The 27,214-nt window shown below is 45.9% G+C and overlaps 1 protein-coding gene across 7 annotated transcripts; it reads right to left on the reverse strand.

Annotated features, from left to right (window-relative positions):
• Positions 1-2,878: 2,878 nt before the first annotated feature.
• TTF1 (transcription termination factor 1) lies at positions 2,879-25,606 on the reverse strand. 7 transcript variants are annotated; one of them, XM_010975392.3, is made up of 11 exons: positions 25,551-25,606; positions 20,182-21,203; positions 18,280-18,506; positions 16,670-16,855; positions 15,822-15,900; positions 13,415-13,545; positions 11,326-11,560; positions 8,791-8,880; positions 7,498-7,563; positions 4,078-4,163; positions 2,879-3,300 (listed from the first exon to the last, which is right to left on the reverse strand). In XM_010975392.3, the coding sequence occupies exons 2-11, from the start codon at positions 21,183-21,185 to the stop codon at positions 3,119-3,121; spliced, it is 2,286 nt and encodes a 761-aa protein (XP_010973694.1). In that variant the 5' UTR covers positions 21,186-21,203; positions 25,551-25,606; the 3' UTR covers positions 2,879-3,118. The 7 variants fall into 7 exon arrangements, 5 of the variants coding, with proteins under 5 accessions (XP_010973694.1, XP_031306628.1, XP_010973695.1 ...); XM_031450768.2 differs by having other exon boundaries at positions 25,555-25,593; XM_010975393.3 differs by having other exon boundaries at positions 20,182-21,192; positions 25,551-25,573.
• Positions 25,607-27,214: the final 1,608 nt, after the last annotated feature.

The following is a 27,214-nucleotide window of genomic DNA, read 5'->3' on the forward strand; positions in this document are numbered from 1 at the left end:
CTCAGACGGCGCAGTCAAGACTGTTTAAGAGCCACTTTTTTTTTGTTCCCGGGTCTTGTTTCTTGTGAGATAGGCCTTTCTCTCTCTACCTTTGTCCACTTTCTGAGTCTAGTCTTCCTCTTCCATCTCCCCCCAAGTACAGGTTTCCTCTCCTGCCTCCCCCCCACTCTCAACTGGGGTGGTCCCTCTCTAGGCTCCAACTCTCATCTTCACAGAGCTCACCCACAAGCCCATCTCTCCGGTGTGGCTTTTTTCTTCTCCTGTCTGTTCCCTCCACGCTGTAGTCTGGGGTCTTCTCAGTGGGCCCTGTCAGTACCACAGAGTCTACACACCCAACCAAACTCATGGCTTCCCTTACGACCTTGTCTTCTCCTGGATCTGTGTTTGACGTATTGTCTACCTTCCCCTTCTTTTTCTTCCAAATTCCTGGATTTGTATATGTAAAAAGGGTGTTTGGCAAAGGTAAGATTTTTTTTTAGGGGAGGGGCACGGAGATAGGGGCAAGAAAAAAATTCAAAAATTAAACTCTTATGAAGTGCCCAAGTGTATCGGGTAAAATGCACCGCAGAGTAATTTACCCACAGTCACACACACATCTGGGTTGCTTCCTCCGAGTCCACTCACCTCTAATGGGACTCCGTTTTCCACTGGGGTGTTTACCCTTTCAGCCACTGAAGGCACATGGAGCTGAATCCCAGCTCCAGAGATGAGCCCAGACTGGTTGGAGACAATCCCATTTTTCCTGGCTACAGTGATGGCTCAGAGTTGGGTACAAGCTCTAATCTGGGCACTGGGAGCAAAACCTAGGATTTAAGCAAGAGCTATTGGAAAAGACCTTTTTTCTTTCCTGAATGGGCCCAGGATGCTATACATGTGGCTCTGTGAAGGCATCCCTTGGGGAGGAAGATGAAGTGGACTCTGGAGAAGGGAGAGCTGAGAATCAGCAAGAAAGCACATTTGAGGGCTCCAAGTAACTGGATCCAGCCTCACCCTCTGGACTTTTGGTCTTGAGAGGTCCCAGACTCCTTCGGTCTGTCTGGTCTGATCTCCTGGCGATCCCGTATCGAGAATTCTAATCTATAAACTAACAATCCCACTGCCCAGAGAGAACCACCGTCCACACTTTGGGTTTAATTCCTCCCATAACTTTTTAATGTATTTGTATTTACACAATTTCCTTAACTTCTTTTTTTTTTTTTTACTATTACAAACTTAAGAAAATATATGTACTCTTCTGCAGGAAATACAATATGTATTTTAGTTGATAATATTGTTTACCTCTTTTTATGTTAACCAAATCTGTCTTCTCATTTTTAATTACTGCATAATATTCCATTCTAAAAATATACCATAATATAGCAGATTTCCTATTAAAGAACATTCATATTTTTTCTATGTTTCATACTATAAATGTGCCATTCTTATACCCTGGTTCTATTATTTCTTTAGGTCCTAGGGGTTAAATTGCTTGATCATAGAATATGTACATTCTTAAGGCTTTGGTGTATTTTCCCAGATTGTCCTCCAAAAGGAACATAAAATCTGTATTCCCATCAGCACGGAGATTGCTGTTTGACAGACAGGAGGGGACTAAAGGCTTGTTAAAAAGAAAATACTCACTTGCTAACTATTTTTTGAGGGTCTGTTATTTGCATAACACTGTGATGGGTGCTGGGATATGCTGGCGGCTAAGGCCCCCTAAACTTGTTTCTCTGTATCCTTCCCTCTCCAATTATGGCAGGTTTGGGAAAATGTCTAGCTTTGTGGATGAATTAATCAACACCACACATCATGGTGTTACATTGATGATGGCAGAGGGAACATTCAGGAGACGGGTGTGGCACCCTGGCACAGACGCTGACATCACTGTGTGGGAGGCTTCACCCACACCTTCCTTCCTATGCTCTCAGACCCTGTGCACATGAGGCTAAGAGCCTAGAAACCTTATTTCCTTTGCCAGCAGGGGTCTGCTAAGGGGCTGCCCATGGGAGGCATTCGCGGGAGGCACTCGTGAGAGGCCAGAAGGTCGGAGGGAGGCAGAAGCTGTTGCATTCCAAGGGGACATAGCTGTGTGTTCCCCGGGCCATGTGGGACTGCAGCAGTTACCCATCACTGGGTAATTCAACCTTCCCCCCTCTGCTCCTTCATTCTGTCAACTGTTCTGCAACCTAAATCCCTATATTAAATTCTCCATTTGAAATAACTAGAGTGGTTTTCCTTTCCTGATTCATGGAACAGCCCAAAGTTAAAGTTGTCTTTCAAATTCTATTAGGCGTGAGTTGTGCCTGAGACCCACACAGCATCTTCTTGTACGTCTAACAGTCAGTGTTTCTGGAAGGAATGGAAGAGATTGCTGGTTTGTTTTTTCCAGTTGAACACCAGATGAAGCAGTAACTGGCTTTGAAAGGGCATCTTGTACGAAAAAGACCTATCTTTAAACACCAGCATCAGACTCAGGAAGAGGAGAGACGCACACCGTGACAGGCGTACAGGAACTGAAACCAGCCTGAGGGAACACAACTTCCCTCTAACACTTAGCTAATCCCTTACACAGTCTGAGAACGCACATAGAGACAAGTGAAAAACACAAAGCAAAATGGCATGCGTTATTAAAACTGTTCACATTCGCTGTTTTGCTCAGAGTGCATACAGCTTAATCCACATCATGAAATGTTTAGGGGTTCTTTTTCTTTTTTTGATTGAGCCCAGGAACTCATGCCTGCTAAGCACGCGCTCTACCACTGAGCTGTACCCTCCCCCCACCATGAAACGTTCATAGGACGCAACCACCCTCTGTCACAAGTAGAGGGACACGGGATATTGTTGTTCTAGAAAAGCCACTAGTTGCAATTATTTTCAATATAATGGTACAGAAACATTAAACCAACCCACACGCTCCCTTTATTTTCACACTCAAACTTGAATACAAAACGCTAATCAATGTTTAATGCTCCACCACATAAGTTATCATTTTCCAACCCTTCCTTTGGCCGTTGCAACTTTTTAAATAAACATTGACACTGAAAATAGCTTTACTGAGACACTGAAAATAGCTTTACTGACACATATACAAATACAAGCAAACCTAGAAAAATGGACAGGAGGCACTATCACCGGCTTAACTTTTTTCATCTCCGTCTTCTCCCTCGCTGTCATCATCACAATAGAAGATGTCTCTGAACAGGAAGACTTGCTTGGGGGCTGCCGGAGTCTGGATTTCGATCCCTTTTTTCTCCATCTTCTTCTCTAACTTTTCTTTAAGCAAAGGTAGACTAGTCTCATAAAGGTAGTCTATGATCTCTAAAGAAAAAAAACTGAATTTAGAAATGACCTGACAAAGCCTCTTCCCAAGGTCAAAGGCCAGAGGGCATCAGTGATGATAACGCACTGCTACTGCACTGCTGTGTGCGGGACCCGGCTTCGGTCGACTCGCTTATATTTGCTCATTCAGTCCTCTCTCAGAAAGCCAGGATTCAAACTCAGGAAGTGACGTCTGCTGAGTGCAGGAAGTGTTTCATCACGTGCTCTGGGACAGAGTGTCGCCTGAGACAGTGGTGCCGGCGAGGCCGCTGGCGACTCTCCCGGAAGCCTGTCAGAGAACACCCAGCCTCGGGGCCCAGCCTAGAGATCAGGATCCACTATGTCTGGGTGAGACCCAGGGATGTGTATTTTTAACACATTCCCCATGTGACTCTGATGGTCCAAGTTCGGGAATCGCACATCTACACCACCCACATGGCTGCAGAGAAGGAACCGGCATCTCCGAGGCTTCTGTGGAGCAGTGTGTGCACAGGCACACGGTGTGAGTGTGTGCACGTGTGTGTGCGCTGTGTGCGGTCCAGGAGCACTCGCAGTTACTAAGCACCCAGCACCCTGGTGACCACATTTTACAAGTCTGTTAACTCAGTTAGCACTTTGGAACGTCCTGTCGTGGAGGGGCTATAATTTGCCCATTTTTCACCATTTACATTCAAGGAATCTGAGGCTCCTGGAAATCAAGTCACTTGCCCAAGGTCATACTATCAGTGTGTGGACCCACGCTGTGTTCTTAAGTACTGAAATACTGAAAACACTGACCTGGAAAAGTCTTCTTCTGCCAAAAGGGAACATAGGTAGCTTTCAGCTTATAAAATTTAGTTTGAACGTAAGACGGAGGAACGTCCCTTTAGGAAGGAAAAGATGTAAAAGTTAGTGGCAGTTTCAAAATGAATCACTTTAGTCCTGTGCACGATAAGGTGTGGACCAGACGTAAGTAGCTTTCTTCATCCAAAAGTGAAATTCTCACATCTATGAATGTGTGATAAAAACAAGACACAGGTGAAAAGCTACTGTTCATTTGGTTAAGTGCGCGCTCACACACACTCACACACACTCACACACAAACACACACACAACACAGAAGAAAAACAGCAGTACAAGACGGTTTCTGTTTAAATTAGAATAATTGAAGCGACCCGTCGGGAAGATAAGGTTTAACACCAGCTCATGCGGGCTGATGCTTCCTTCCTGCGTCCTTGGCCCCGCCCTGAGCCCTCCCTCGGAGCAACAAACAATCCTCACGACCACTCTGAGGGAGCCCCGACTCTTATCCCTCATTTCAGAGATGGGGAAACTGAAGCATGGAAAAGTTGTCCAAGATCTGACAGTTAGTAAGAGGCAGGCCTGGGACGTCAGCTGGGTCCACTTCAAACCCTGCACTCTCAGCCACTGCACTTTGGATAACTACATACTTGTCACAATTCAAAGGCAGAGGTACGATTTGTTATCTTGCAAAGCTTTTTCTTCAGAAAGGGGGATGCTCTGGTGACTCAAATACATTTTCCACTGACGGTAAGCAGGACAGAAACAATCAAGTGTTAGGCTGCTTTCTAAAGGGAACATCACTACCTTCACTTCCTGGGCACCTTTTTTTCTTAAACCATCAAAGCGTGATGTATTTGTTTCAATACTTAACTCACCTCGTTGTTACAGGACTAGTGTGAGTAACTTTCTCTGCCACGCATGGAAAAGACGGTCGGGCTCTCCCAGCCTCTGCGCTGCTGCAACCGCCTGCTGAATGTGCACCACAAGCCGTGTCCTGTCTCCTCTAATCCTCGTTACGGTCCTTTTAAACCGTGTAGTAGACGAGGAAACCACGGCTCAGAGACAAGTTAGGGAAGAACCTGCCCGAGGATGGCTCAACAATGCGCAGGGTCCGAGGACTCAACACCCGGCCCCTGTGATGGCAAAGCCCAAGTTCTAGGGCATCTGTGCCTCCCCCGTCCTACAATGCCCTGAGCCTGGGTTGTTCTTGATCAAAGCTCAGACTTCAAGAAGTAACAATAATTGATCTGGACGTTTTCAAACTAGGTAGATGTTACATCTCATTAGGTGGAGATGCTTTCTTTAAATCCTGCCTAAATAATTCACAAGGAAGGCTCAAGAATCTGAGGAGATTGAACTTTCAATTTAATTTTTTTCACTGTTTTAATACATTATTAAACCTTTGAGCGTGTACTATTTCAAACAGTATTTGACGAGATGCCAAAATGTCGATTTTACAGCTGTGAGATTTATAAATCTTAACTAGATCACTATTTAAGTATATAACTTTACTTAAAATCATTAAAACCCCATTCTAATTTAAGAAATGTGATCTGAGGCAATGTCACAAAACACACAAACATTTATTGGCAAAGTCAGATTTGCAGAAGGTGGTTTGATACCAGCAGCTGTCAATGTGAATACTTCTCAGGATGGGAGCTGGTGGCGTGCACAGCAGGACCTCCAACCTTCAAAACACCTGACACCCTCTCTGCTCAGGGCCCCACAATACTGAAGAGCAGGTGCCCCACCCCTGAGACGAGCTAGAAAAGGAAAAGGTTTGGAACATTGGGCACGCGTCTCTTGACTCCTGACAGGGCTTGTCATTCAAAGATTCCAATTCTCCAAGTTAAAAAAAAAACCAAAAAACAGATTGTTCTTTGTTCATAATCGTGAGGCATAAATAACTAAGCACCAGAACCAGTTTAAACCCCTCCTAATGGGTTTAATTGTGTGATGTTGACAACTTCACACAAGTAGCCACACTTCAGAGAAGGAGCAGGGCCACCACAGCCCTGCACTGCTGTCCACCCTCCAGAACTAAAGGCTGAACAGCCCCTCAACACCCCCGCTTCCCAAAGTCCACCAGCCCCGGAGCCCACGATGCTCATCCCCGTGCTCTGCTCAGGGGGACGGTGCCCGGGAAGCTGGCTCTCCTCACCCAGCCGGGGAAACTCAGGTACTGGGGGTGCTGGCCTCCCTCCCTCAGCGAGAGCTGACTGGAAAATGCCAGGACTAAGCTGAGGCGGCCCCAGTGACAGCAGACAGCTCCCCACTCAGGCAACAAATGCAAGTCAACACCAAAATTACTGAGGGAAGCCTGAAGAGGAACCGGATCTTTATATGGTCTCAAAACACCTCCCCAGAGCCATGCCTCGGCACCGAGAGGAGAGCTGTTACTTGACTAGAGTCGGGAAACGGGGCAGACGCCGCCAGAGCCAGGGCATCGAAGTCAGAACCACGTGCCTCATGGCGGGATGTGACGAGGTGACGGAGACACTGCCTGGTTGTGCCGGCGTCCTGCCAGAAACACAGAACCCGAATCTCACCGGGAGGGAACATCTGACAAACACCCCAATTGAGGGCCACTCTACAGGATGACCAGCCTGAATTCTCCCACAATTTCAACGTCAACAAAGACAAAGGCATTAACAGATACACGCTACTATATATAAAACAGACAAACAAGGTCCTACTATATGGCACAGGGAACTATACTCAATATCTTGCAGTGACCTATAATAGAAAAGAATCTGGAAAAGAATATGTATATATTTATGTATAACTGAATCACTGTGCTGCACACCTGCAACACTGAAATCAACTATACTTCAAACAATTTTTTTTAATTTTTAAAAAAATTAAAAAAGACAAAGGTAAAAGAACTTTGCAGAACAGAAGATACTAAAGAGACAGATGCTGGACTGGATCTTAAATCAGGGGGAAATGCTCGGAAGGACATTACTTGGGACAACTGGTGAAGTCCGAATGTGGACTGGGTTTTAGAAAATAGTATCGTATCAGTGTTGCATGGCTCAGTGCGATAATTACGCTGAGGTTATGCAGCATAAATCCTTGCTGAGGACATAAAGCCAACGTGGCAAATGGTAAAAGGCTGATTATGGGCGAAGGGGACGTGGGCTCTCTGCACCAGCTGTAACCGGTGAGCTCCTTGAAGCTTTTAAGAGACTCTGCACACATGTCATTCATTCTTCTGTGGTGTCTTGGGGGTGGGGTGTGGGGTGGAGGGTGGAGGGCTTGACTGATTTACCTGGCCCAGTACTTAAAGTGGGGGTTCCCAATACTTAGGTACGTAAGTACAGTTTATAGGTGAGTTCCATAGGCAGCACAAATTTCAGTCCTGCTCCTTAAAATTATCTTTTCATTAGCTTAATAGTAAACAAATGGTCTTACCCTATGGCACTAGCAAGGTCTTCCCAGTCTATTTCATTAACGTCTTCCACATTTATTTCATACAGCCTATGAGAAAAAATAAAAATTAAGTTTCCAAGCAAAAATCAGCATGATGGGACTTCACGGATGCACAGACTATTAAGAGATGGAAGGCCTCAGCGTGTGCACCCCGTTCCAGGCCCCGTATCACACGGGCCCAATGACACTGGCATGCTAACCCAAGGTTAGCCCAAGGTCATGGAGTAAGTGAGCTACAGACCAAAAAGCCACCTTTTCTCCTCCTGAGCCTCTGCATCTCCCACCAGACCCTGCTGCTTTCTCAAAGTGCAACACACAGCTTCACCCTTCAGTGCAGAGACACAGGAGCTGTGCATGGGTCTCCTCAGGACTCAGTAAGTGACGGACACTGGGTCCAGACCTTTGTACCCACTAATCCATTTACCCTCAACACCACCTGATGAAGGCGGGGGAGTATGTCCATTCCACAGACCAGGAAATGGGGCTGAGGGCCCGAGTCACTGGCTCAAGGTCTCATGACTAATAGGCAGGCGGTACCAACATGGGGACCCAGGCCCGCCCGACTGAAGATGCCCTCCTTGGCTCTGCTAGTCTCTGCTGTCTCTCTGGGAAAGGAAAAAAGGCGGAGACATCCCCAGGCTGACCAGCGTGGAGAAGGAGGAAGCACAGCGATGGAGGAAGAGCAGGGTCAGGGCTGAAGGCAGGAAGAGTGAAACGGGACGGGGTGGCCCACTTCCAAGGTTTCTCCTGCTCTCTGCAGCTCCTCATTTGATGCCAGCCCACGTCCACTAGACTTGCAGGCTTTGTAAATCAGGCCCATGTCTCCCCTTCCACCAGGGGCGGAGGACTCTGCATGGACCAGGGACTCAAAGGCAAAACCAAAGACCAAGCGGCAGTGACGCCAGCTAACACGTGCTGGAGAGCAGCAGGGCTCGGCCGGAATGATCTCCCTCCACTTTCCAATGGACAGAAATAACTCATGTCTACACGAAAGCTTTAAAGACTAACGTAACTTCATTGCGTGCACGGTGTGTTTTACATGCATTATTTCACCTCTTCTCCCAGTAACACTAAGAGGTGGGACCATTATCATCATCCTTATTTAAGGTGAGAAAAGCAAGACCCAGAAAGGTAGGAAACACCCAAGGTCACGCACGCAGGACGTGCGGCGGCGGGGTCCGAACCGCAGCAATCCCACTGCAGATGCTGCTGTCTACCGGCTGCTCCGGCTAGAGGGGAAAACGAGTGAAGCAGAGTCACCTTCTATTTCCATACCTTTCAATAAGATTGATCTTGGCCTGCAGGCCATTAACTCCCCGGTATATGTCCCGGCCATTTGTCATCCTCTTGGTTAGAATTTCTGTCCTACATCAGAAGGAAAACACAGTTTACTTTAAGGGAGTAAACACCAAAATGCCTGCTGTTTCTCTCATTTAAACTGTCCTTATTCAGAACCACTTTCTAACTTTTGCAATTCATCATGGTAACATTCACCACTACCAAGAATATACCTATTTTTTAAAAGCAGAAAAGGATAAATAAAGTGATAAAAAGTTTGATGGTTATTGAAATTGGATAATGGATACAAGGAATTCAAGTTTGTGTGTGCTATCAAATTTCCATAATAAACAGTTTAAAAACGGGAAGAAAAACAATAAACCTGTTAGCAGGTACTAAAGGACACTGAATAAATTCAATTTACTCTTGATTGTTTATAAAACAGTGAGACATTGCTCTCATTACCACGAGAGCTGCTGGAACACCAAATAAGGCAAATTTAGTAAAGTGATAAATGATTCAATGATTCCTCCAAGGCCCAAAGCTCACAGCTCAGGGAAAGGGCTGTCTGAAGTTCTGAGAGCGGCAATCCAGTTAAGAATATTTTTGAAGTACTTCTCTTGAAGAGTGAAATTTGTCACAATCTGATCGCCAAATCATTAGCTGTGACATTTACATTCTTGATAAGGGAGGTACACGACACACACACAGATAACTGACACCACCTTTACTAACAGCCACCCACGTTCACTGGTTTAAAATGTATCACTTGATGTCATTTCAATGTTTCGTGAAGTAAGTATGTGTTCAGCATTCAAGTTCCCTACTTTTTGCTTCAAATTAAAAAAGAAGCCTTGCATGTTATTTAATTATGTTGATTCTGAAGCATAGCTACCCTTCATCATTTCGCTTTTAAAACACTGTCCTCCAATTGAGGAGTCTTCCTTTTTTAAGTCCAAAATACAGGGGTAGATATGATCCAGCAATCACACTCCTGGGCATATACCTGGAAGAAACTCTAATTCAAACAGATACATCCACCCTAATGTTCACAGCAGCACTATTTACAACAGCCAAGACATGGAAGCAACCTAAATGTCCATTGACAGATGAATGGATAAAGAAGTTGTGGTAAATATATAAGATGGAATATTATTCAGTCATAAAGAAGAATGAAATGATGCCCAAATGCCCAAAGCAACCTAAATGTCCATCAACAGATGACGGGATAAAGAAGTTGTGGTATATTTATACAATGGAATACTACTCAGCCATAAAAATGCCATATGCAGCAACATGGATGGACCTGGAGATTTTCATACTAAGTGAAGTTAAGCTGGAAAGAGATATCACATATGATATCACATATATATGGAATCTAAACAAACAAAAAAAGCCACAAATGCACTTATTTGCAAAACAGAAACCGATTCACAGAAATAGGAAACAAACTTATGGTTACCACAGCGGAAGGGGGGTGTGGAGGGATAAATTGGGAGTTCGGGATTTGCTGATACTAACTACTATATATAAAATAAACAAACGGTCCTACTGTATAGTACAGGTAAGTACATTCAATGCCTCTAATGGCCTATTATGAAAATACAAAAAGGAATATATATACATATATACATACAAATGAATCACTATGCTGTATACCAGAAATTAACACATTGTAAACAGACTAATTTCAATTAAAAAAACTGACTGTACTTCAATTAAAAATAATAAATGAATTAAAAAAAATAAAAATATAGGGGTAGAAAGGGCTCTGGTTCCTCCATACAATACATATCCCCCCCAAAAATTATCTGTTCTTTAGAGTTTATTTCCTTGAGTGTAGTCTTCTATTAAAATAAACAAATATTCTACAGCAAACTCTAAGGTATTCAAACAATAAACAGTATAATCCAGGAGTTTGCCCCTTTTTTTGAGTCCTGTTTGATTTTATTTACATGCACTCCGGAAAAGAGAAAACTGCAGTGATGGAGAACACACCTGTGGTGGCCAGAGTTAGGCTGGGGACGGGCAGGAGTCTGCTTTTAACATACAGTACGCCCACTGGGTTTCGCTCTTCTCTTAGAGTCAAGGTGACCACGCCCCCTCTGTGCAGGAGGCGTGGGTTGTGGGCTGCAGGACCACTGCTTCAAGCAGTCATGTTGCAGCTGAATGTCCAGCTCAGAGAACCTCCAGGGCTAGGAAAAGCTATAGCAGGCAAAGAACACGCAGTGAGCTCAGCACTGAAAACACTTCTATGGGGCAGATGTACCTGAAGCAGCTCTGGGATGGAAAGCGTGGCTGCCTCACTCCGGGTGAAGGCAGGGGAACTGCTAAATTAGAAGGAAAAAGTAAAGGGGCGGCGCTATTGAATTTGCTTGGTTAGAGATGGTCCTTCTTGACCTGTGAGGCTCTCCACATGGTAATTACACATATTCCTAGTAACCTCACCAATCCACCCACTCTCTAGAAGTCTCTGAGAGAGACAGGGAGAAGGCAGCTCGTTGAAACTTGCGTAAGAAGCCTCAGACTTACCACTTACTTTTACACTGCATCCAGTTCCTGGTCTCCACTTTCGCCTCCACTTCTACCCAGGATATGCCTTTGTAGAGCTTCTCCCGAACGATGGACAGGCGGCCTTCCGGATTCTCTTGGAGTCTCGAGTTCATCTCTCTTAGCTCTTGGGGAGACATTTTTTTCAGAATCACTTCTTCAACAGCCTTGATTAGTTTCTGGGTTTCCGTCTTACTCCAAGCACCATGATTTATTTCTATTGACAGAAAAGGATGGTCTTGAAGTTGCTTATCTATTTGCTGCCAAACACAATATTAAAAACAAAACAGTGCGGGGGGGTGCGTATAGCTCAGTGGTAGAGTGCGTACTTAGCATGCATGAGGTCCCAGGTTCATTCCCCAGTAACTCCATTAAAAATAAATAAATAAATAAACCTAATTACCTACCCCCAAAACAAAAACCAAACAAATAAATTAAAAAACCCGACAGTGATGGATATGCCATTAGACGTCTGTCCAAACCCACAGAAGGTACAACACTAAGAGGGAACCCTAACTGGAGGGGTTAGGATGTGTCTAAATGTGATTCTTTTTTTTTTAGAGGAGATACTGGGGATTGAACCCAGGACCTTGTGCATGCTAAGCATGCGCTCTACTACTTGAGCTATACCCTTCCCTCCGGACGTGCAAAGTGGATTCATGGACTGTAACAGACAGACCACTCTGGTGGGGGATGTTGCCAATGGGGCTGTGTATGTGTGGGGGTAGCGGGTATAGGGGATATCTCTGTACCTTCCTCTGACTTTCACCGTGAACCCAAAACTGCTCTAGAAAAATAGTCTTAAAGATAAATCAGGCACTTTTCATAAGACAATGGGCACCATCTCAATTACACAACAAAAACTATCAAATGGCTATGTGCAAATTAAAATACTAAAATTACTAAAGGGGTCACAAATTCTTTTTAAGAACTAATGCCAAGGAAAAAAATCCTTTCTTAGAGTAATCTATTTTTCTTTAACTTCCAAAAAGCCGTTCCCCGTTTCTGAGAGTAATATCACCCATGTAAAATTGTGAGGTTCTCGAACATTCAGTGGGGAAAAACTGAGCAAGTGACTTTATGCATAAAGCTCTCCCCAAGAGTTCCTGGAGTGAAATTAACCACTGTGATGTCACCGCAGTGGTGATGGATGCGCCTGACAATTTCTGAAGCTGACCATCAGGGTAGGGCGTCAGAAGCTTCCACGCTTCAGTCCTCTTGTCCAGATGTTCACAGTCACTCTAAGGGAGAGGCTGCAAACCAGCAGGCTACAAGTATTTCTGGTTTGGCACACAGAGGGTTGCTGTTACTGTTTCTCCAATAACAATCTGGATGAATATTTAAAAAATCAAGTCTCAAAGTAAAAAAACGTATCTAGAATTCATACACATACACACACACACACACACACACACACACACACAGACAAATCCAGATTTTTGCTTTACTTTTTGGAAACTGAAAAAACTGGCCACACGGAGTCTTCGCACAGCACCACGGGCTGGAGTTGGGGGCACAAGAGGCCTGGTCTCCACTCACCTCAGGGTCTACCGTGTGCCAGCCACGTGCATGGCTCTGCCCATGGGGACCCCGCATGTGAGTCTCAGTGCTGACCTAACACCGACAAAGGACTGTCTTCTCAAAGCAGCTGGGGATTTTTTAATGTGGGGAATATAACCAAGGACATTTTTTATGAAAGAGGAGAAAAAGAGACAGGAGATCCCCGATGCTGGCTGTGGGAAACGTCCCTGCCTACCAGGCCCTCCCTCCCAGCCTTGGTGGCCCAGGCTCTCTTCCCCACCAGCTTCCTTGGGTATCGGTTCACCTGTGGGTTATAATCACGCTGAAAGCTACTGAACTGGGGTGAGCTAGAAATCAGCCTGGTGAATAAAGGCTGCACGGTTTCATCGACACACATAAGGAAATGAATCAGAACAGAGGACGGCTTAAAAGTGACGACTCTCTGGGAAGACAGGCCTGCACTGACGCCCGGGTCCTGGTCCCTGAGGGCTGACGCAGGCCTGCTGGGCTGGTTCATTCACGCTGGTGGGCACCAGAGAGCACGACTTACGACTGCTGATCTGGGAGAACTTCAGGGCCACGGAGAGGCTGCTTCGAGACACCATCTCACCAATCTTTTTCCAGTCGTTCCCGTGGAGGGACTGGTATATCTTTACCTTCTCGGTATCCCCTTTGCTGTACCTAAGAGGAAGGGAAACGTATCACAATTATGCATTAGCCACAAGATTAAAAACTATCCTCATCTCGGGCTGCCGCAGCGCTGGGAAAGATGGAATGGGGTGGGCTGTCAGAAACCCGGCTCAGCGCAGCCCTGCGAGGACCAGAGCCCCGTCACCCCTGTTTATCTGCCTCTGCCTCTAGACCAGCGCTGTCTAACAGAAATGTCGTATGAGCCACGTATGCCACCTAAGACTTTCTAGTGGTCCCGTGAAAATTAGTTTTATTTAGTTTCCATGAATTTATTTAACAATATATTTTATGTGACCTCATATATTAAAAAGACAACCATTTCAACATGTAATCAGTATTTAAAAGCGTAAATGAGATACCTCACATTCTCTTCTTCCCACTAAACCCTCTAAGTCCGATGTGTGTTTTACTCCTTGGTAGATTTTGGCTTGGACTAACCACATTTCAAGCGGTCAAAAGCCACACGAGGCTGGCAGTCACCGGGATGGACAGCACAGCTCTGGAGGGGAGGTCCTAGCAGGGGAGGGACCCTGTCGGTTTTCTACACTACAGCATCCATAATGCTTGACAGACAGATGTCCAAGAACTACACGGCAGAGGCTTAGCACAAATATGTAACTTTTTAAGGAAGCTAAGGTACAGGAACCCCACATAGAACAAATATATTAAAGAAAAGAACTAAAATGCACTACAGTATAAGTAGATTTTGAGATGAAGCACCTTAAACGTTTAAGTGAAGGAAAAGCAATTCCTTAACGTGGCGGGGTGGGAGGTGGCGGATTCTGTTATTACTGACGCAACACAAAAGCAGTCCTAGTGAAAGGCAAACCACTTCTAACAACAGCGACCCACAACCACGTCAGGACGATGAGATCCCACTGTTCTCAGAAATTCATCTAAAATGCAGAGAATGGTGAACACCAATGCGTAGGCCTTCACTGCTGAGAATCAAGCTTTCTAGCAGTTTCCAACTCAAAGCAATCAGGGCCTTTCTGAGATTAATAAAAACCGACTTAAAGGCATCCTTGAAGCAACAGAAAAGAGGACAGAAGAGGGAAATTGAATGTACAAAAATGAGGGAACAGGGGTACTGACCTCCCCAACCCCTGAGAGCCTTATAATTCCTTGATTTTGGACTTTCTGCAGTTTTTTTCACTTAGGAATTCCTTAAATTGGAAAAATATTCTAAGGTAAATGGTCATCACAACACAAATAATACGGTACAAATGAATGAACTTTCTTATTAGAATGACAGGCGCTCATTATTCTAAAAATTTTATTCCTGCACTGATGTGATGGGTAGAAAAACATGCCACCTCCTTGATTTACCAAAAGCATCTTTTAAGTCCCATTTACAATGTCATCTTCAGTGAATTTCCTAAAAGTTCTGTCCATGGCTGTCTAACACTGGAGCTTGGGAAAAAGGGAGAGCAGGTTTCAGTCTATGTAGGGGGCCTTTCCTCTACTTAAGGTTTGTTTCTTTTGGTTAAAATTTAAAAAAAGAAACCAAGGTCATAGCACTGTTGGAAGTTCTGGTAATACGTACGTCTTGCTTTAAAACCACGTAGCTAAGGAGGACTCAACCGGCCCTGCTGGCGGCACTCACTCTGCCTCCCAGAGCGAGATCAAGTAGTTGAGCCCGTGGTTGCTGCCTGGGTCCTCGCAGGTAGGGCCCGATGCCTTCCTGCTCCTCCCCTGGTCCCTGGGCAGAGTGCTGACCCATACTCGACACTTAATCTACATTCGCTTTATTTGGAAAGTTGGAAGCAGACTATAATTGGGTATTTCATTTAGAATAAAAGGGAGGAGAGAATGGTTGTCACTACGTGAAGCTCTCTGCCTCGATGCTACTGAATCACACTGAAATGACCTCACACCAGCGCTCAACTCCACCTTTGAATATTTTGGGTTCTGAAAACCCAAAGCACTAGGCTAAGTGAGAAGGAATGCCTGGGTTTGCAGGGAGCTTACAACTTAGCAGAGAAAACTTCATGAGCAACAGTAAGAGGCAGAGCATGCAGAGGGCTAAAACGAAAGAAAAAGCTGCAGATCTCGACAGGGAAAGATCACAGAAGATTTATTAACAAAGTGGAAACTGAAGGGAGCCTTGAAGACATACACCTGACAGCAGATACACACTCTGGGTCCGCACACAGAAATCGTCACGGTTTTGGCGCTTCTAATCTGTTCCTGTGGACATTTTGCTTTACAGTATCAACCAAGACCAGAGAAATGGTCTGCTCAAGCTGCTAAGCTTGTTTACTTACCTGCCTTTGTAATTATTGACATCGAACATCTTCTTTGCTCGATAGTACACCAGCTTCCAGGGCCGGGCAATGCCCTTCCCTAAAGGCAGGAGAAAGGTACTCAGAGGTGCACACAGAGCATGGCGTGAAGTGCAGTCCCGATGGTGAAAGGAACCCAGAACAGTTGCTTCCAATAGCACGAGCTGTCCCAGACCCCGTGGGAAGGCTGGGGTTTCCTGTGTCCCACAGAAAGCTGTCTCGGGGAGCAGATACACAAAATCATCAGTTTACCTGGCGAACTCCAAAAATTAGACGCTTAGTGTGTAAGGCTCCAGGCTTTGGGTCTGCCAAATTCATGGAAGAGACCCTTACAAGGCAAAGTGATTTTAACATAATTTGAATTAGGAGGCAGGGCTGCTAAGGTGGAGAACACAGGCCAGCGGGTCTCCATGAGATAAATAAGAAAGCTTTCCAAGCGAACAAACTCGTCCCCGCTTTCCCACTCTCAAGAAGAGAAACCCCCACATTGCTTGCTGTTCTGATTTCCTTGGCACATTCCACAGAACACCTAAGAAATTATCCTCTTTAAATTCGAGAGAGATTTTTTTTTCAGTCGAAACTGACGTTGCTTCCTGACCTTCTAACTTTCCAAGGATGCCTCCTGGAGGAGGGTTCCTGCTCCAAGCATGTATACGGCTACATGAAAACTGTGAGGCGCTACTCTTGGGAGACAGGACAGCCCCAGTGCCTGAAAGCCACGCTGGCAGCGAAGACACCACGCACACGCACTGCACGCGCCGCGCGGGCCACGGGGCCTCCGAGCAGGGCGGGAGCCTGCGGGGGCGCAGAGTGCCTGCCGCCTGACTTACCGATGTGCAGTCTGAACGAGTGCTTCCTTTTCAAGTTGGTGATGGTGGATTTCTCCTCTGGGTACCTGTCTGCGTACAGCAGCTTGTCTGCGTTATCGATTCCCGTCAGGGACAGAAATTCTTGCACGTTTTTCTCTAACTGCTTATTTTCCTTCACAGAAAACTTGCCAAATTTAATGGTGACACCTAGGGTTGGGGGTGGGTGAAAAAGGACGCAACTGTCAACCATGAATGAAAGCGAACCAACGTTGGGTCTTTAGCCATTTAGCGTGGCCCCTGCTCGTGCCTTTGACAGCCGCTCTCCCGTAGAGTTTGGCTCAAACCACACTCTCCTCCCAAAGGCTTTCCCTCATCATCCTACTCCAATGTGACCTTTCTTGTGTCATCAATCTCTCCCCACCCCCTTTTTTTTTTTACCTGAAGGTACTGGGGATCGAACCCAGGACCTCATGCATGCTAAGTATATGCTCTACCATTGAGCTACACCCCACCTTCCCAGCATTTAAAATAATCATTAAAAAAAATTAACAGTAATTTATGTTCATTAAAGTTCAAACAGTATTGATATAAAAGTTATCTAAAAGAAGCCCCCCTTCACTCTCCTCTGTCGCACCCCCCGCCCTGCCACCACGGGAGGGCTGTGCACTGGCTGGCGCAAACGTGAACACGGACGTATAGTCTCTTATTTCTCTACCCATATATATTGGGGGGAGGTGGGGCGATGTCACTGCACTTCATGTTCTGTTCCTCATCATAACTGAGAGCGCTCGAGTGTCATTATTACTGACTGCACGATACACTCTATTTTCCTATACTTAGACTTATCTAAAAAATCTTTTACAAAATACATACTCATAAAAATTTCAACACAAAATACAGAAATAAAGTGGAATCCTACACATACTGCTCTATAAATTGTGTTTTTCTCGCTTAATCTATTTAAAAAAAACTCATCTCATCAACATGATTAATTCCATAAAGCCCCTCTTTTTAGTTCTTTCCATGACCAGTGGCATCAGGCCTCACACAGCAGATACACGTGAGTAAAAACTGCTCACATGGTGGTCACAGCCTGACATTTGTGGTTTGTTCTGAAACCCAGTAAGCTTTCTGGGAGGTTCCTGTAACACAGTGAGATCAAGGAAACCAAGCTGGGTCTTGCTTGAGACCATGCCCACTCCAACCAGCTCATCCCTGAATTAACATCCTGGGGAAAGAGAAATGGCCCTTGTCAAAGCGGATGACGCTGACATGAGGGGTTCTGTTTGTTTATGTTAGTTTTATCTCGCATGTGCACCCTCCCCAGGCCCTCAGCCACTGAGCCTCCTCCCGCCCTTCTTCCAGGTCTGATCTTCTAGGTCGTGGACCGCCTGGCTCCTTCAGCCCCATTCCTCCTCGCCTCCTCTACCAGAAGTTGGGCCAAAAAGAGGAGAACCAGTGTATTGCATTTTGCCAATTTTACAGCTCAGACCACAATTGTGGAAGGAGGTCAAGCAGAAAGTAGCTAGCGGATGCTTTTTGGAAATCAGTCTGAATCATTCACACAGGGAAGTCAGGACTAGTTATGTAGACAGAAAAGTTCAACAAATACTGAAGGCCCACAAGCTCACCCTGGGCTTTAAACTCCTTAAAGCGGCCCAGGTCGTCCCGGTACATCCGCTTGATGGTGGTGGCAGCCCTCTCCCTGATGTCAGGGATGAACTCTTGGAGCTGCTTCACAGCGGAGTCCAAATCCACGTCGCGGTCACCAGAACCTCTCAAATCTTCAAATAAATACTTTCTTTCAGAATCTTTAGCCAATTTCAAACTGCTTTCTTCTTCATTTGTAGGTTCTAACCTAAGGAGAAAAACTGGATTGATTATCATTGACAGGTCATTTGCTTTAATGGCTTTTAAATTCTTTTCTCACAGTGACTCTCACTTAGACTGCAGCCACATTAAAACTAGACCCTGGAACTGACTCCGTCTGTGATGCCTGAACTCTTCAGTGTCGCTCTCCTAACCTGGCCACGCCCCAGAGGCACACGTGCAGCCCTGCGCCCTCTTCCCACTGGGTATCATTTTTTTCTACTACTCTTCCTCGACTTTTTTGTTTCAGATACTGACTTCCTAATTAGCTAAGCCCTCTTCTAACCCCATGGACACTCAAGATTCCTCTCCCCAAGGCTTCCAACGAGTTAAGCTTTATAATAATGGTTACTAACTAGTGAAGTCAACACTCAGAGTTGCCGTAGTTATAATTGTTTTGTTGCAGGTAACAATGGCCACATTTTTTCCCATTTGAAGTACAAAGAAAACATAGCTTCCTCTGTATCTATCACTCATTCATCCCAAACTTTCTGCCCGATGTCCAGAGCTGCTCATACAATGTTCAACTGTATCAGCTAACCACTCAGACAGGAAACTGAGAAACAAAACAAAACAAAACAACTCTGCATTTGAGCAAAGGGTCAATAGCTTTCACAGGGTCCACAGCCCAATACCAGTGAAGAACCACAGTTCTAGAACATTTCTGCCTCATGATTAGTGATCTAAAACTGTCCCCAGTGACATGGCCCAGGGGATGATAAGAGTGGGCCCCTCTCCCATTTAACTTCTACGTGAAACTATTTTAAGCCAGGACAATCTAGCAAACATAAGTCACTGAGTACACATGAGGAGAAAATCTGTCCTAAGTCCTAGGAACTGAGACAAAGTGGTTTAAAGAAATTCCTGCATTTTTATGCATCAACCAGTGTACTTAAATGATAATTATACAAATAATGATATCTACTTTTTTTTTATTAGTGAGAACCCTAATTCAGCTTTTTTTCCTGCACCGTAACATTCTAAGCTACCTAATCCCTTCTTCTAGCTATGTGAATGCAGACAAGGGTAATTTGGTGGTCTTAAAATGCCTTTTAAGCTTATGCATAGAATTTCAGGGCTGGAAATGACACAAATGAACTTATTTACAAAACAGAAACAGACTCACAGACATAGAGAACAAACATGGTTACCAGGGTTGGGAAAGGAGGTGGGAAGGGGTAAATTGGGAGTTTGAGATTTGCATACACTAACTACTGTATATAAAATAAACAAGTTTCTACTGTAGAGCCCAGGGAACTAGCTATATGCAATATCTTGCAGTAACTGATAATGAAAAAGAACATGAAAAGGAATACATGTATGTACATGTGTAACTGAAACATGTGCACACCAGAAATTGACACAACATTGCATTTAAATTGACTACACTTCAATTTAAAAAAAAAAATCACCAAAAGTGGGGGAAAACAGAATTTCAGGGCTGGAACAGTTCTTAGTGAAAACCGAATCTAACTGCCTGTTTCATACATGAAGGAAGGAAGGTGCCTGCCAAGGTACTCAGTTCGGCATACCCTTCTGTACATCTGATGGCCTATCTCTCTGTGATTTCTGCCACTTACTGTGGACGTGCTGAACAAAGAGGGCACAGGCGGAATGCACACACAACACGCACACCGTCAGAAGCCCCGACACCCCCACGTTACCTCTGCACCTCTTCCAAACAGGCCTGGGTTCCCTCCTCTCGTGGCCTGGGTTTCGCACTGTCCTCCATCAAGGTACCATTATCTTCCAGTGCATCAGAGGGTGTGTCCTCAAACCTCGTCACGAGCACTGAAAAATCACCTCCGGACGCCGCAGCATTCTCAACAGATCTTCGCTTCCTTTTCTTAGACTTTTTCTTCATGCTGCTTGATTGCTTCCCACTTTCTGCAGTCCCGACCTCGCCGACCACTTGTGATCCCTCAGAGTGCCCAGTCTCAGCACTCTCCGGCGAGGCCTCAAATTCCTCACGATTTGAACGGTGTCTCTTTCTTTTCTTAGACTTGTGTTTACGAGCAGGTCCTGTGAGATGCGTAGTTTCACCTTCGCAGCCCACGGAAGGCTGGGCTTCCTGCTCCCAGGGTTCTGACGGAGGCAGAGGGACGCCTGCACCGGGGCCTTCCTCAACAGCATCACAGGATGCAGCTTTCCTACGCCGTTTTTTATGCTTTTTCTTCCGAACTTTATCACGCAGTCTTTCTGACTCAGTTTTACGTGGTTTAGGAACGGAATGTGGTTCATCTGCTCCAGGCTCTTTCACTGACTTTCGTCCCTTGCTTATATCAACGTAAACGACATCCACATCCCTTCTAACCTTCTTTGGTCTGTTCTCAATATTTTCTTTATCCACCACAACGTACGCAACACTGGTTTCCTTGTCTACATCCATGGCACTTTTTTTTCTCTTTTTATTCTTTCTGGGGATAGAAGGGGCCTTTTCAGTCTCATCACAGAATTCTGATCTTTTCAAAGGAGAAGAAACAAGATGCCGGTGGTCCTTTCTCTTTTTTTTCCTCTTAGTTACGTAAGACTGTCCATTTGCCAGGGGGGAGTCTCTGAAACTTTCATGGCAATGCCTCTGATGTCTTTCCTTATATACACGACACTTTGTCTTCTTCTTGTCAAAGACTGGAGTGTGAGTTTCCAATCTGCTTGATTCTCCTTCCATTTTGTTCCTACATGGAAACTTAACAACATGGTTCATTTTTGCAAAGCATTTTAAATGTTAGCTTCAGGAGGAAAAAAAAAAGCACAGAATGAAACTGCAGGACAAATGATGAGCCTGCAGCACAACTATAAGTTGTGTATTACTCTAAACGCATAGGAGGCTCGCTGTAATTCACTCGTCCCATTCCACTGCCTTTATGATATAGGAAAAAATCAGCTGACTGAGAACAGTGCTCTGCCTGGTCAGGCCCCTGTTCCCCCTTGGTCTCACCTTTTGCGCTTCCTTTCCAACTCTGTGCTCCACCCATGTGCCTTTTTGTGGTTCCCAAAGACGCCAAAACCCTTTTGTCGGCTCAAGGGCTTAAAGCACACGGCTCCCTCTTTCTGGAACGCACTCTGCTGCCTCCCTCCCCTCCCTTCATCCTCATCCTTCCGAGCTTGGCTTAAACATCACTTTAAGAAAGCTTCCCCTACTTGAGGAGGACACAGACATTATGGCAATCATGTACATCACATTTCAAACACACAAAACAATTTATGTATCTTTTCTGCATGGATATGTGTGTAGTATAACTATGAATACAGCATGGGGGTTACACTTGGCAAATTCAGGGATTAGGATCAGGTATGGAGCCAGTTTCTCTTCTATCTGTAATCTTTCATTTCGTAATCGGAGTAGTGAGTACAGGGGGCTGGGGGTGGGGGACAGAGCACGTGCTTGGCGTGCATGAGGTCCTGGGTTCAATCCCCAGTGCCTCTGTTAAGGGGAGGGAAAAAACAAGGGGCAGAACAAGGGTGCAGACTGCTTTCATTTGTGTTTAAAAGCAAGTGACAGAAAGTACATACATAGGCCTCATTACCTCCTCCCCTAAAAAACAAAAACAAAACAAAACAAATGACAGAAAGGATATGTCTACTGTAAGTATTTATTTTAAAAAAACAAAAACAAAGAAAGAAGCCTTCCCCTGGCCCCTTGGGCTTGGCCCCTCCCTCAAACGCTACTCTTTCTCCTTGGCAGCGCTTAGCCCAGCTGGGTTCACAGCGGGAGCATCGCGCCTCGCTGGCCTCAAGTCAGGAGATCGCCTCTTGGAGAAAGAGGCTGAATGGGGCCTGTTGGTGTCTAAGAAAAAGTCAGAGCTCTGCGATAAGCTGGAAACAAGTTTAACAAGGCTCCAGTGTCAACACTCACACAGAGCACGTGCATTCTGGAGGGGGTTTAAGTACAGAAATAGAAGTGGACTTCACAGAGACACGGTTCAAAATGCAGTTTTACAAACGTCTGAAAACTCCTTGCTCTGTACTGCTTCTGGGTTTCAACTGTCAAGATTTCATTTCTCTTCGACTAGTTGATACATTTAGGTGGTTCATACATCAAAATAATCTATCTTTACTTCCTCTCCTTTCTTACGGAGCTGGTAGCATCTATGTACTCCGATCTGTATTTCGCTATTTCCACTTAACAGATCCTGGAGATCTGTCTTTATCAGTGGCCTTTCGAGCCTGAACGCTCAGCACAGCTTCTACAGAAGGACCCTCATCTCTCCTGGGAGTAAAGAAGTGTAAGACCTGTGCGGCTGGAGGGAAGCGGATTATGAACGAACGTGCGGGGCTACGCCGGTAAGCCAAACCCCCAGTCCCAGGATCTCGCCGGCAATACGGCACCCAGAGCTTTGGTTGAGGCCTTCCTCCCTGATGTCACCCAGAAGCTCACCGAAACCCATCTTGTGGGAATACAGAACAACGTGATGCCTCCTAAAGAACAAGGACCGTACAAAATTCCCTCGTGACAGGTTAAGGCTGTTAAACAGAAACCAGATGCTTCCTGGAGGCAAACGATGCTAATCTCAGAAAACTGAGCTCACATGAGCAGAAACCTGCGCCAGCACATACACCCTGCCGTTTGCTAAAGGGAGGTCAAAAAGGTTATCTGTGACCAGACCTGATCTATTCACAAGTCGGAAGAAGGAAGCCAGGAGGAGACAGGATGATGACTATTTTTTAATGACTAGTCTAGAGCGCTAGGGGCCTGGTGATTGCTATTAGGCTTCAGTAATCCTCACAACTATTCTTAGATTATTTCCTGCTAGAGAATCATAATAAACACGATGCAGACAGGGCATTCAGGGCTCTTGATTCATGAGGACTTGAGTCCCCCGGTCCCATCTTTGATTTAACTCTTGTGTCTGTCTTTCTTAAGTGCTGCGTCACCTGTCCGTTTCCAGGAACCATTGTTGCACGGGCCGCAACCCACCTAGGGCCTCTCTGAGGCCTCAGCCATAGGCAGAGTGATGCTGCAAGTCGCTGCCCTATTCAGAGAGGGTCTAGCAGGCTTTGTCCGTCTTCTCCCCCGCTGTGGCCGTGGCATCTAGCAGCATGCCTAGCTCATAGGAGGAGCTCAATAAATTTTTTTTTTTGAGAATGAATGCCTGCTCTTTGGCTGCCCTTGAACTGTTAAGAACACTTGCTTGCAGACTACAGCTGGGACCTGAGCACTGGCCAGTGATGGCACCATGTCCCACTAGCTCTGCGCTGTCCGACAAAAAGCTGCCAGCCACACGAGGCTGCTGTGCACCTCTAACTGTAAAATGCACACTGCATCCCAAAGACTGAGAACAAAGAGAAAGATCTCAATCCTCATTTCTGTATATTGCTTTCATGTTGAAGTAACCGTTTGGATATTGTTAAGTAAATGAATTTCTAATTCTCTTTCCTTTTAATGTTGTTTTTTTTTCTTTTTTAATGTGGCTACTAGCACATTTGAAATGACACGTGCGGCTTGGGGGACAGCACTGCTCCAGATAGCTCACTTGCCCCCTCTTCTTGAAATAATCATTTCAAATCTCCTCGACTCTCAACGAATGTCTCAAGTCCATCCTGCATTCTCACTCGCGGCAGATAAACTTCCTTATGACCTCACTCTCTCTCACACATTAGCCGAGAAAGATGCCCCCCCCCCAAATTCAGCATGTTTGCCTGCATCTGCCCCCTTCTCTTTCCCTCTTGTGTCTCTGCACCTGTCAAAGGCCACTGCCTCCACATGTGTGTGGGAGTCCCAGCCTCCTCCACCTGCTCCATAAGGTAACCTGTCTCTCTCCTACACCTTCAGCTTCTCCTTTCTGCACTGGCTCCCTTCAGTGATGCTCCAATAATCTTTAGATTCTTCTAACTTAAAACAAACATACAAACAAAACCCCCAAAGATGCCACCATCCCCTAACCCTAAAGTCCCATCGAGCTGTTCCGTTTCCCCTCCTTCACGGGAAAATTTCTAAAGAGAGAAATTCTTCTTTCTGTTTCCTTGACTTCCAACTTCTTAACCCACTTCTTTGCAGCTTCCACCCCCACTCCCCCTCCCTAGACTGCTCCGGTAAGAGTGTCTGTGATCTTCAAGCCCCATAATTCAATAGACGCTTTTCTGGACCATCTTTCAGGATCTCTTAACAACAATGAACAGAGAAGATCATTCCTTGTAATCAGTTACTTTTTTTCCCCCTTTCTTTCTTTTTTGTAAACACTTTGTAAGCTTCTCCTTCTGGTCTCCTGAACTCAGCACAACCTCTGAAGTACATTGTCACTTCTCACTAAAAAGTTTTTATGGTTTCTCTCACATTCTTAAGATAAAGTCCTCAATCCTTACAGACCTACCATACCCCTCAAGATCTAGTCTGGTCCATGCCTACCTTTCCACCTCTCATTTCTGAGTTGCAGACATCCTGCCTTGTTTCCGTTCCTAGAATACACCATGATGCTTTTCGTTCCCAGGGACTTTGCAAAAGCATCTCATTCTCCCAAGAATGCTTTTCTTCAGCGTTACCTTCCTGCGCTCTAAGAGGGTTAAGTTTGCAAATCACTTTCCTTAATCCCTTGACTGGGTCCAGCCTCCTTGTTATACAGTGTTTCTCAACCATCCAGCCGCTTCCCTGCTGCACTTCGCTCCGTCGTGTCATAACCGGCCTCCTAAGGGCCGGCGCTTTTGGTCCGCCTGGCTCGCAAATGGTTCCCGCGCGTTCGATACAGTTAGGTATGCTTTTACCCCCACTTATTCGGAACGTACTACTCCCCGGCCTGCAGGGAGCGCCCAAGCCTGGTCCCGGAGCCTCTGCCCACTTTGGTGCCGGAGAGACCCAGCTCTGCTCTGCTCCGGGGTAGGCGTCCCGGGCTGGGAGGGAGGAACTACCGAGAGGTCCGCGCGGGGAGCCTGCCTGGGCTCCCGTGTGGAAGGGCCTGAGCGGCTGCGGGGAAGCAGGCGCCACCCCCTCCCTGGCGACCTGGGCCAAAGGCGGGTCTCCCGCGCGAGGAAGACAACCGCCACTCGGTTTATAAGCGCGCGCTGGAAAAAAGTCAGAACAACTGAAAAACGCTCTCACCTACCGCGCGAGAGCGCCGCCACCTTTCTTCCAACCCGGAAGTGCGAGGTCGTGGAAGCGGAAGTAGTCGTGCGTCGCTTCTGGCCCGCCCCCTCCCGCGTCCCGCTGCGGGAGCAGAGCGCCCGACGCCTGACCGCGACCTTGGCGGCGTCGCCTGCGCCTTTCACTCTTGGGGTCGTGGGGAATGGGGGGTGGGGTTGGTAAGAGCGTGATGCTAAAACAGAGAAAGGGGGACAGAGCGCTTCCGTTTTCTTGCTAATCATGCACGCACTCCACTTATTCAACTGTTTCTTTGCGGAGGTCCAAGGAGTGAACAAGACGGTGAGGGTTAACCTGCGGAAGACAGCAAACACATCAACCAAGATCATTTCAGATTATCCTGTGGGGAAAACAGAACGGGGTGATGTGATGGATAGTGACTGGGGGCAGTGAGTGCGAGGATGGATAGTAGGGAAGTCTCTTTGATGGGTGACATTTGAGTTGAGTTCTAAATGAAGAAGGTGAACAAAAATCTAGACGGAAGGGTGTTCCAGGCTGGGAGCAAATACAGAGGCCCTGAACTGGTGGCCGGAGGAACTTAAAGAAGGCCAGGGCAGCGGCAGCACAGTGAGTGATGGGGAGAGTGATAGGAGAAGTCAGGGTGGGCAGGGCTCAGCTGATGTAGAGTCTGATGCACATTAAACTTAGGTGAAGGTTAGAGCTGGGAGAAGCCTTGAAGATCGATTCCAATTCTCCCATTTCCACTGAGTCCTGAAAAAATGTACCTATGATTAAAAGTAAAGCTTTAACCAGGCCATTAGGTCGAGGCCAGTGTACATGCCACTCAAACTTTTAGCCTTATTGGATAGTGAACATAACCATCCCAGCAAGATTCCTAATTTAATCCTATAACAACCCCTGTTGTAGGAATCTTCATTAGGTATTATCAGCCTTGTCTTGTGGATGAGAAAACTACGGCTTCATGTGACTTGTCCCAGGGAACTTATGCCCCCCTTCCCCTCCTAGCTAGGATTCAAACCTGTGGTCTTGCCGCTGCTCCAGTATCCTGCCCCTTGCTGCACCACCTGACTTCCTCTGTGTAAGCTGCCAAGCAGCTTTGATTAAAAAATGCACAACCTATATTTCGGTGAAAGTCTGGAGGTCAAGTAGACTGGAGGAACCATGAGCGTACAACACACACACACATCATCATCATCATCATCATCATCATCATCATCATCATCATCATCATCATCATCATCATCATCAAAATCTGCTCCAGGCCTGGATGAGCAGTTGGAAGTCTATCTGGTTTGCTCTGGAAATGTAGTGCAGGTGTTGTCCACTGTTGGCACGTAAGGTCTTGAAGTGCAGTTTTGTTGTCTGTGCAACTTGCTCTGTGGTAAATTCATTACCCAGAGCTTTGTGGATATTTGCATGTTTAATGAAGATGATAATGCTGGGTGAACGACCTCATAAGGCTGAAACTAGAAGGCAGGCTAGGGATCAGCCAGGCTAGTAGTTCCAAAAATGCTGCACCAATCACTTGGGAAGCTGTTTAAAAGTGCAGGCTCTCAACTTTGCATATGGACTGCATATCAGGCACTATTATTGTTAAAATCCATAGACATGACAATATCTTTGTAGTTCTGTGTGAGAATGTCCCTGTTCTTGGCAGATACATG

Source organism: Camelus dromedarius, chromosome 10, assembly GCF_036321535.1.
Source record: "Camelus dromedarius isolate mCamDro1 chromosome 10, mCamDro1.pat, whole genome shotgun sequence".
Taxonomy (NCBI): Eukaryota; Metazoa; Chordata; class Mammalia; order Artiodactyla; family Camelidae; genus Camelus; species Camelus dromedarius.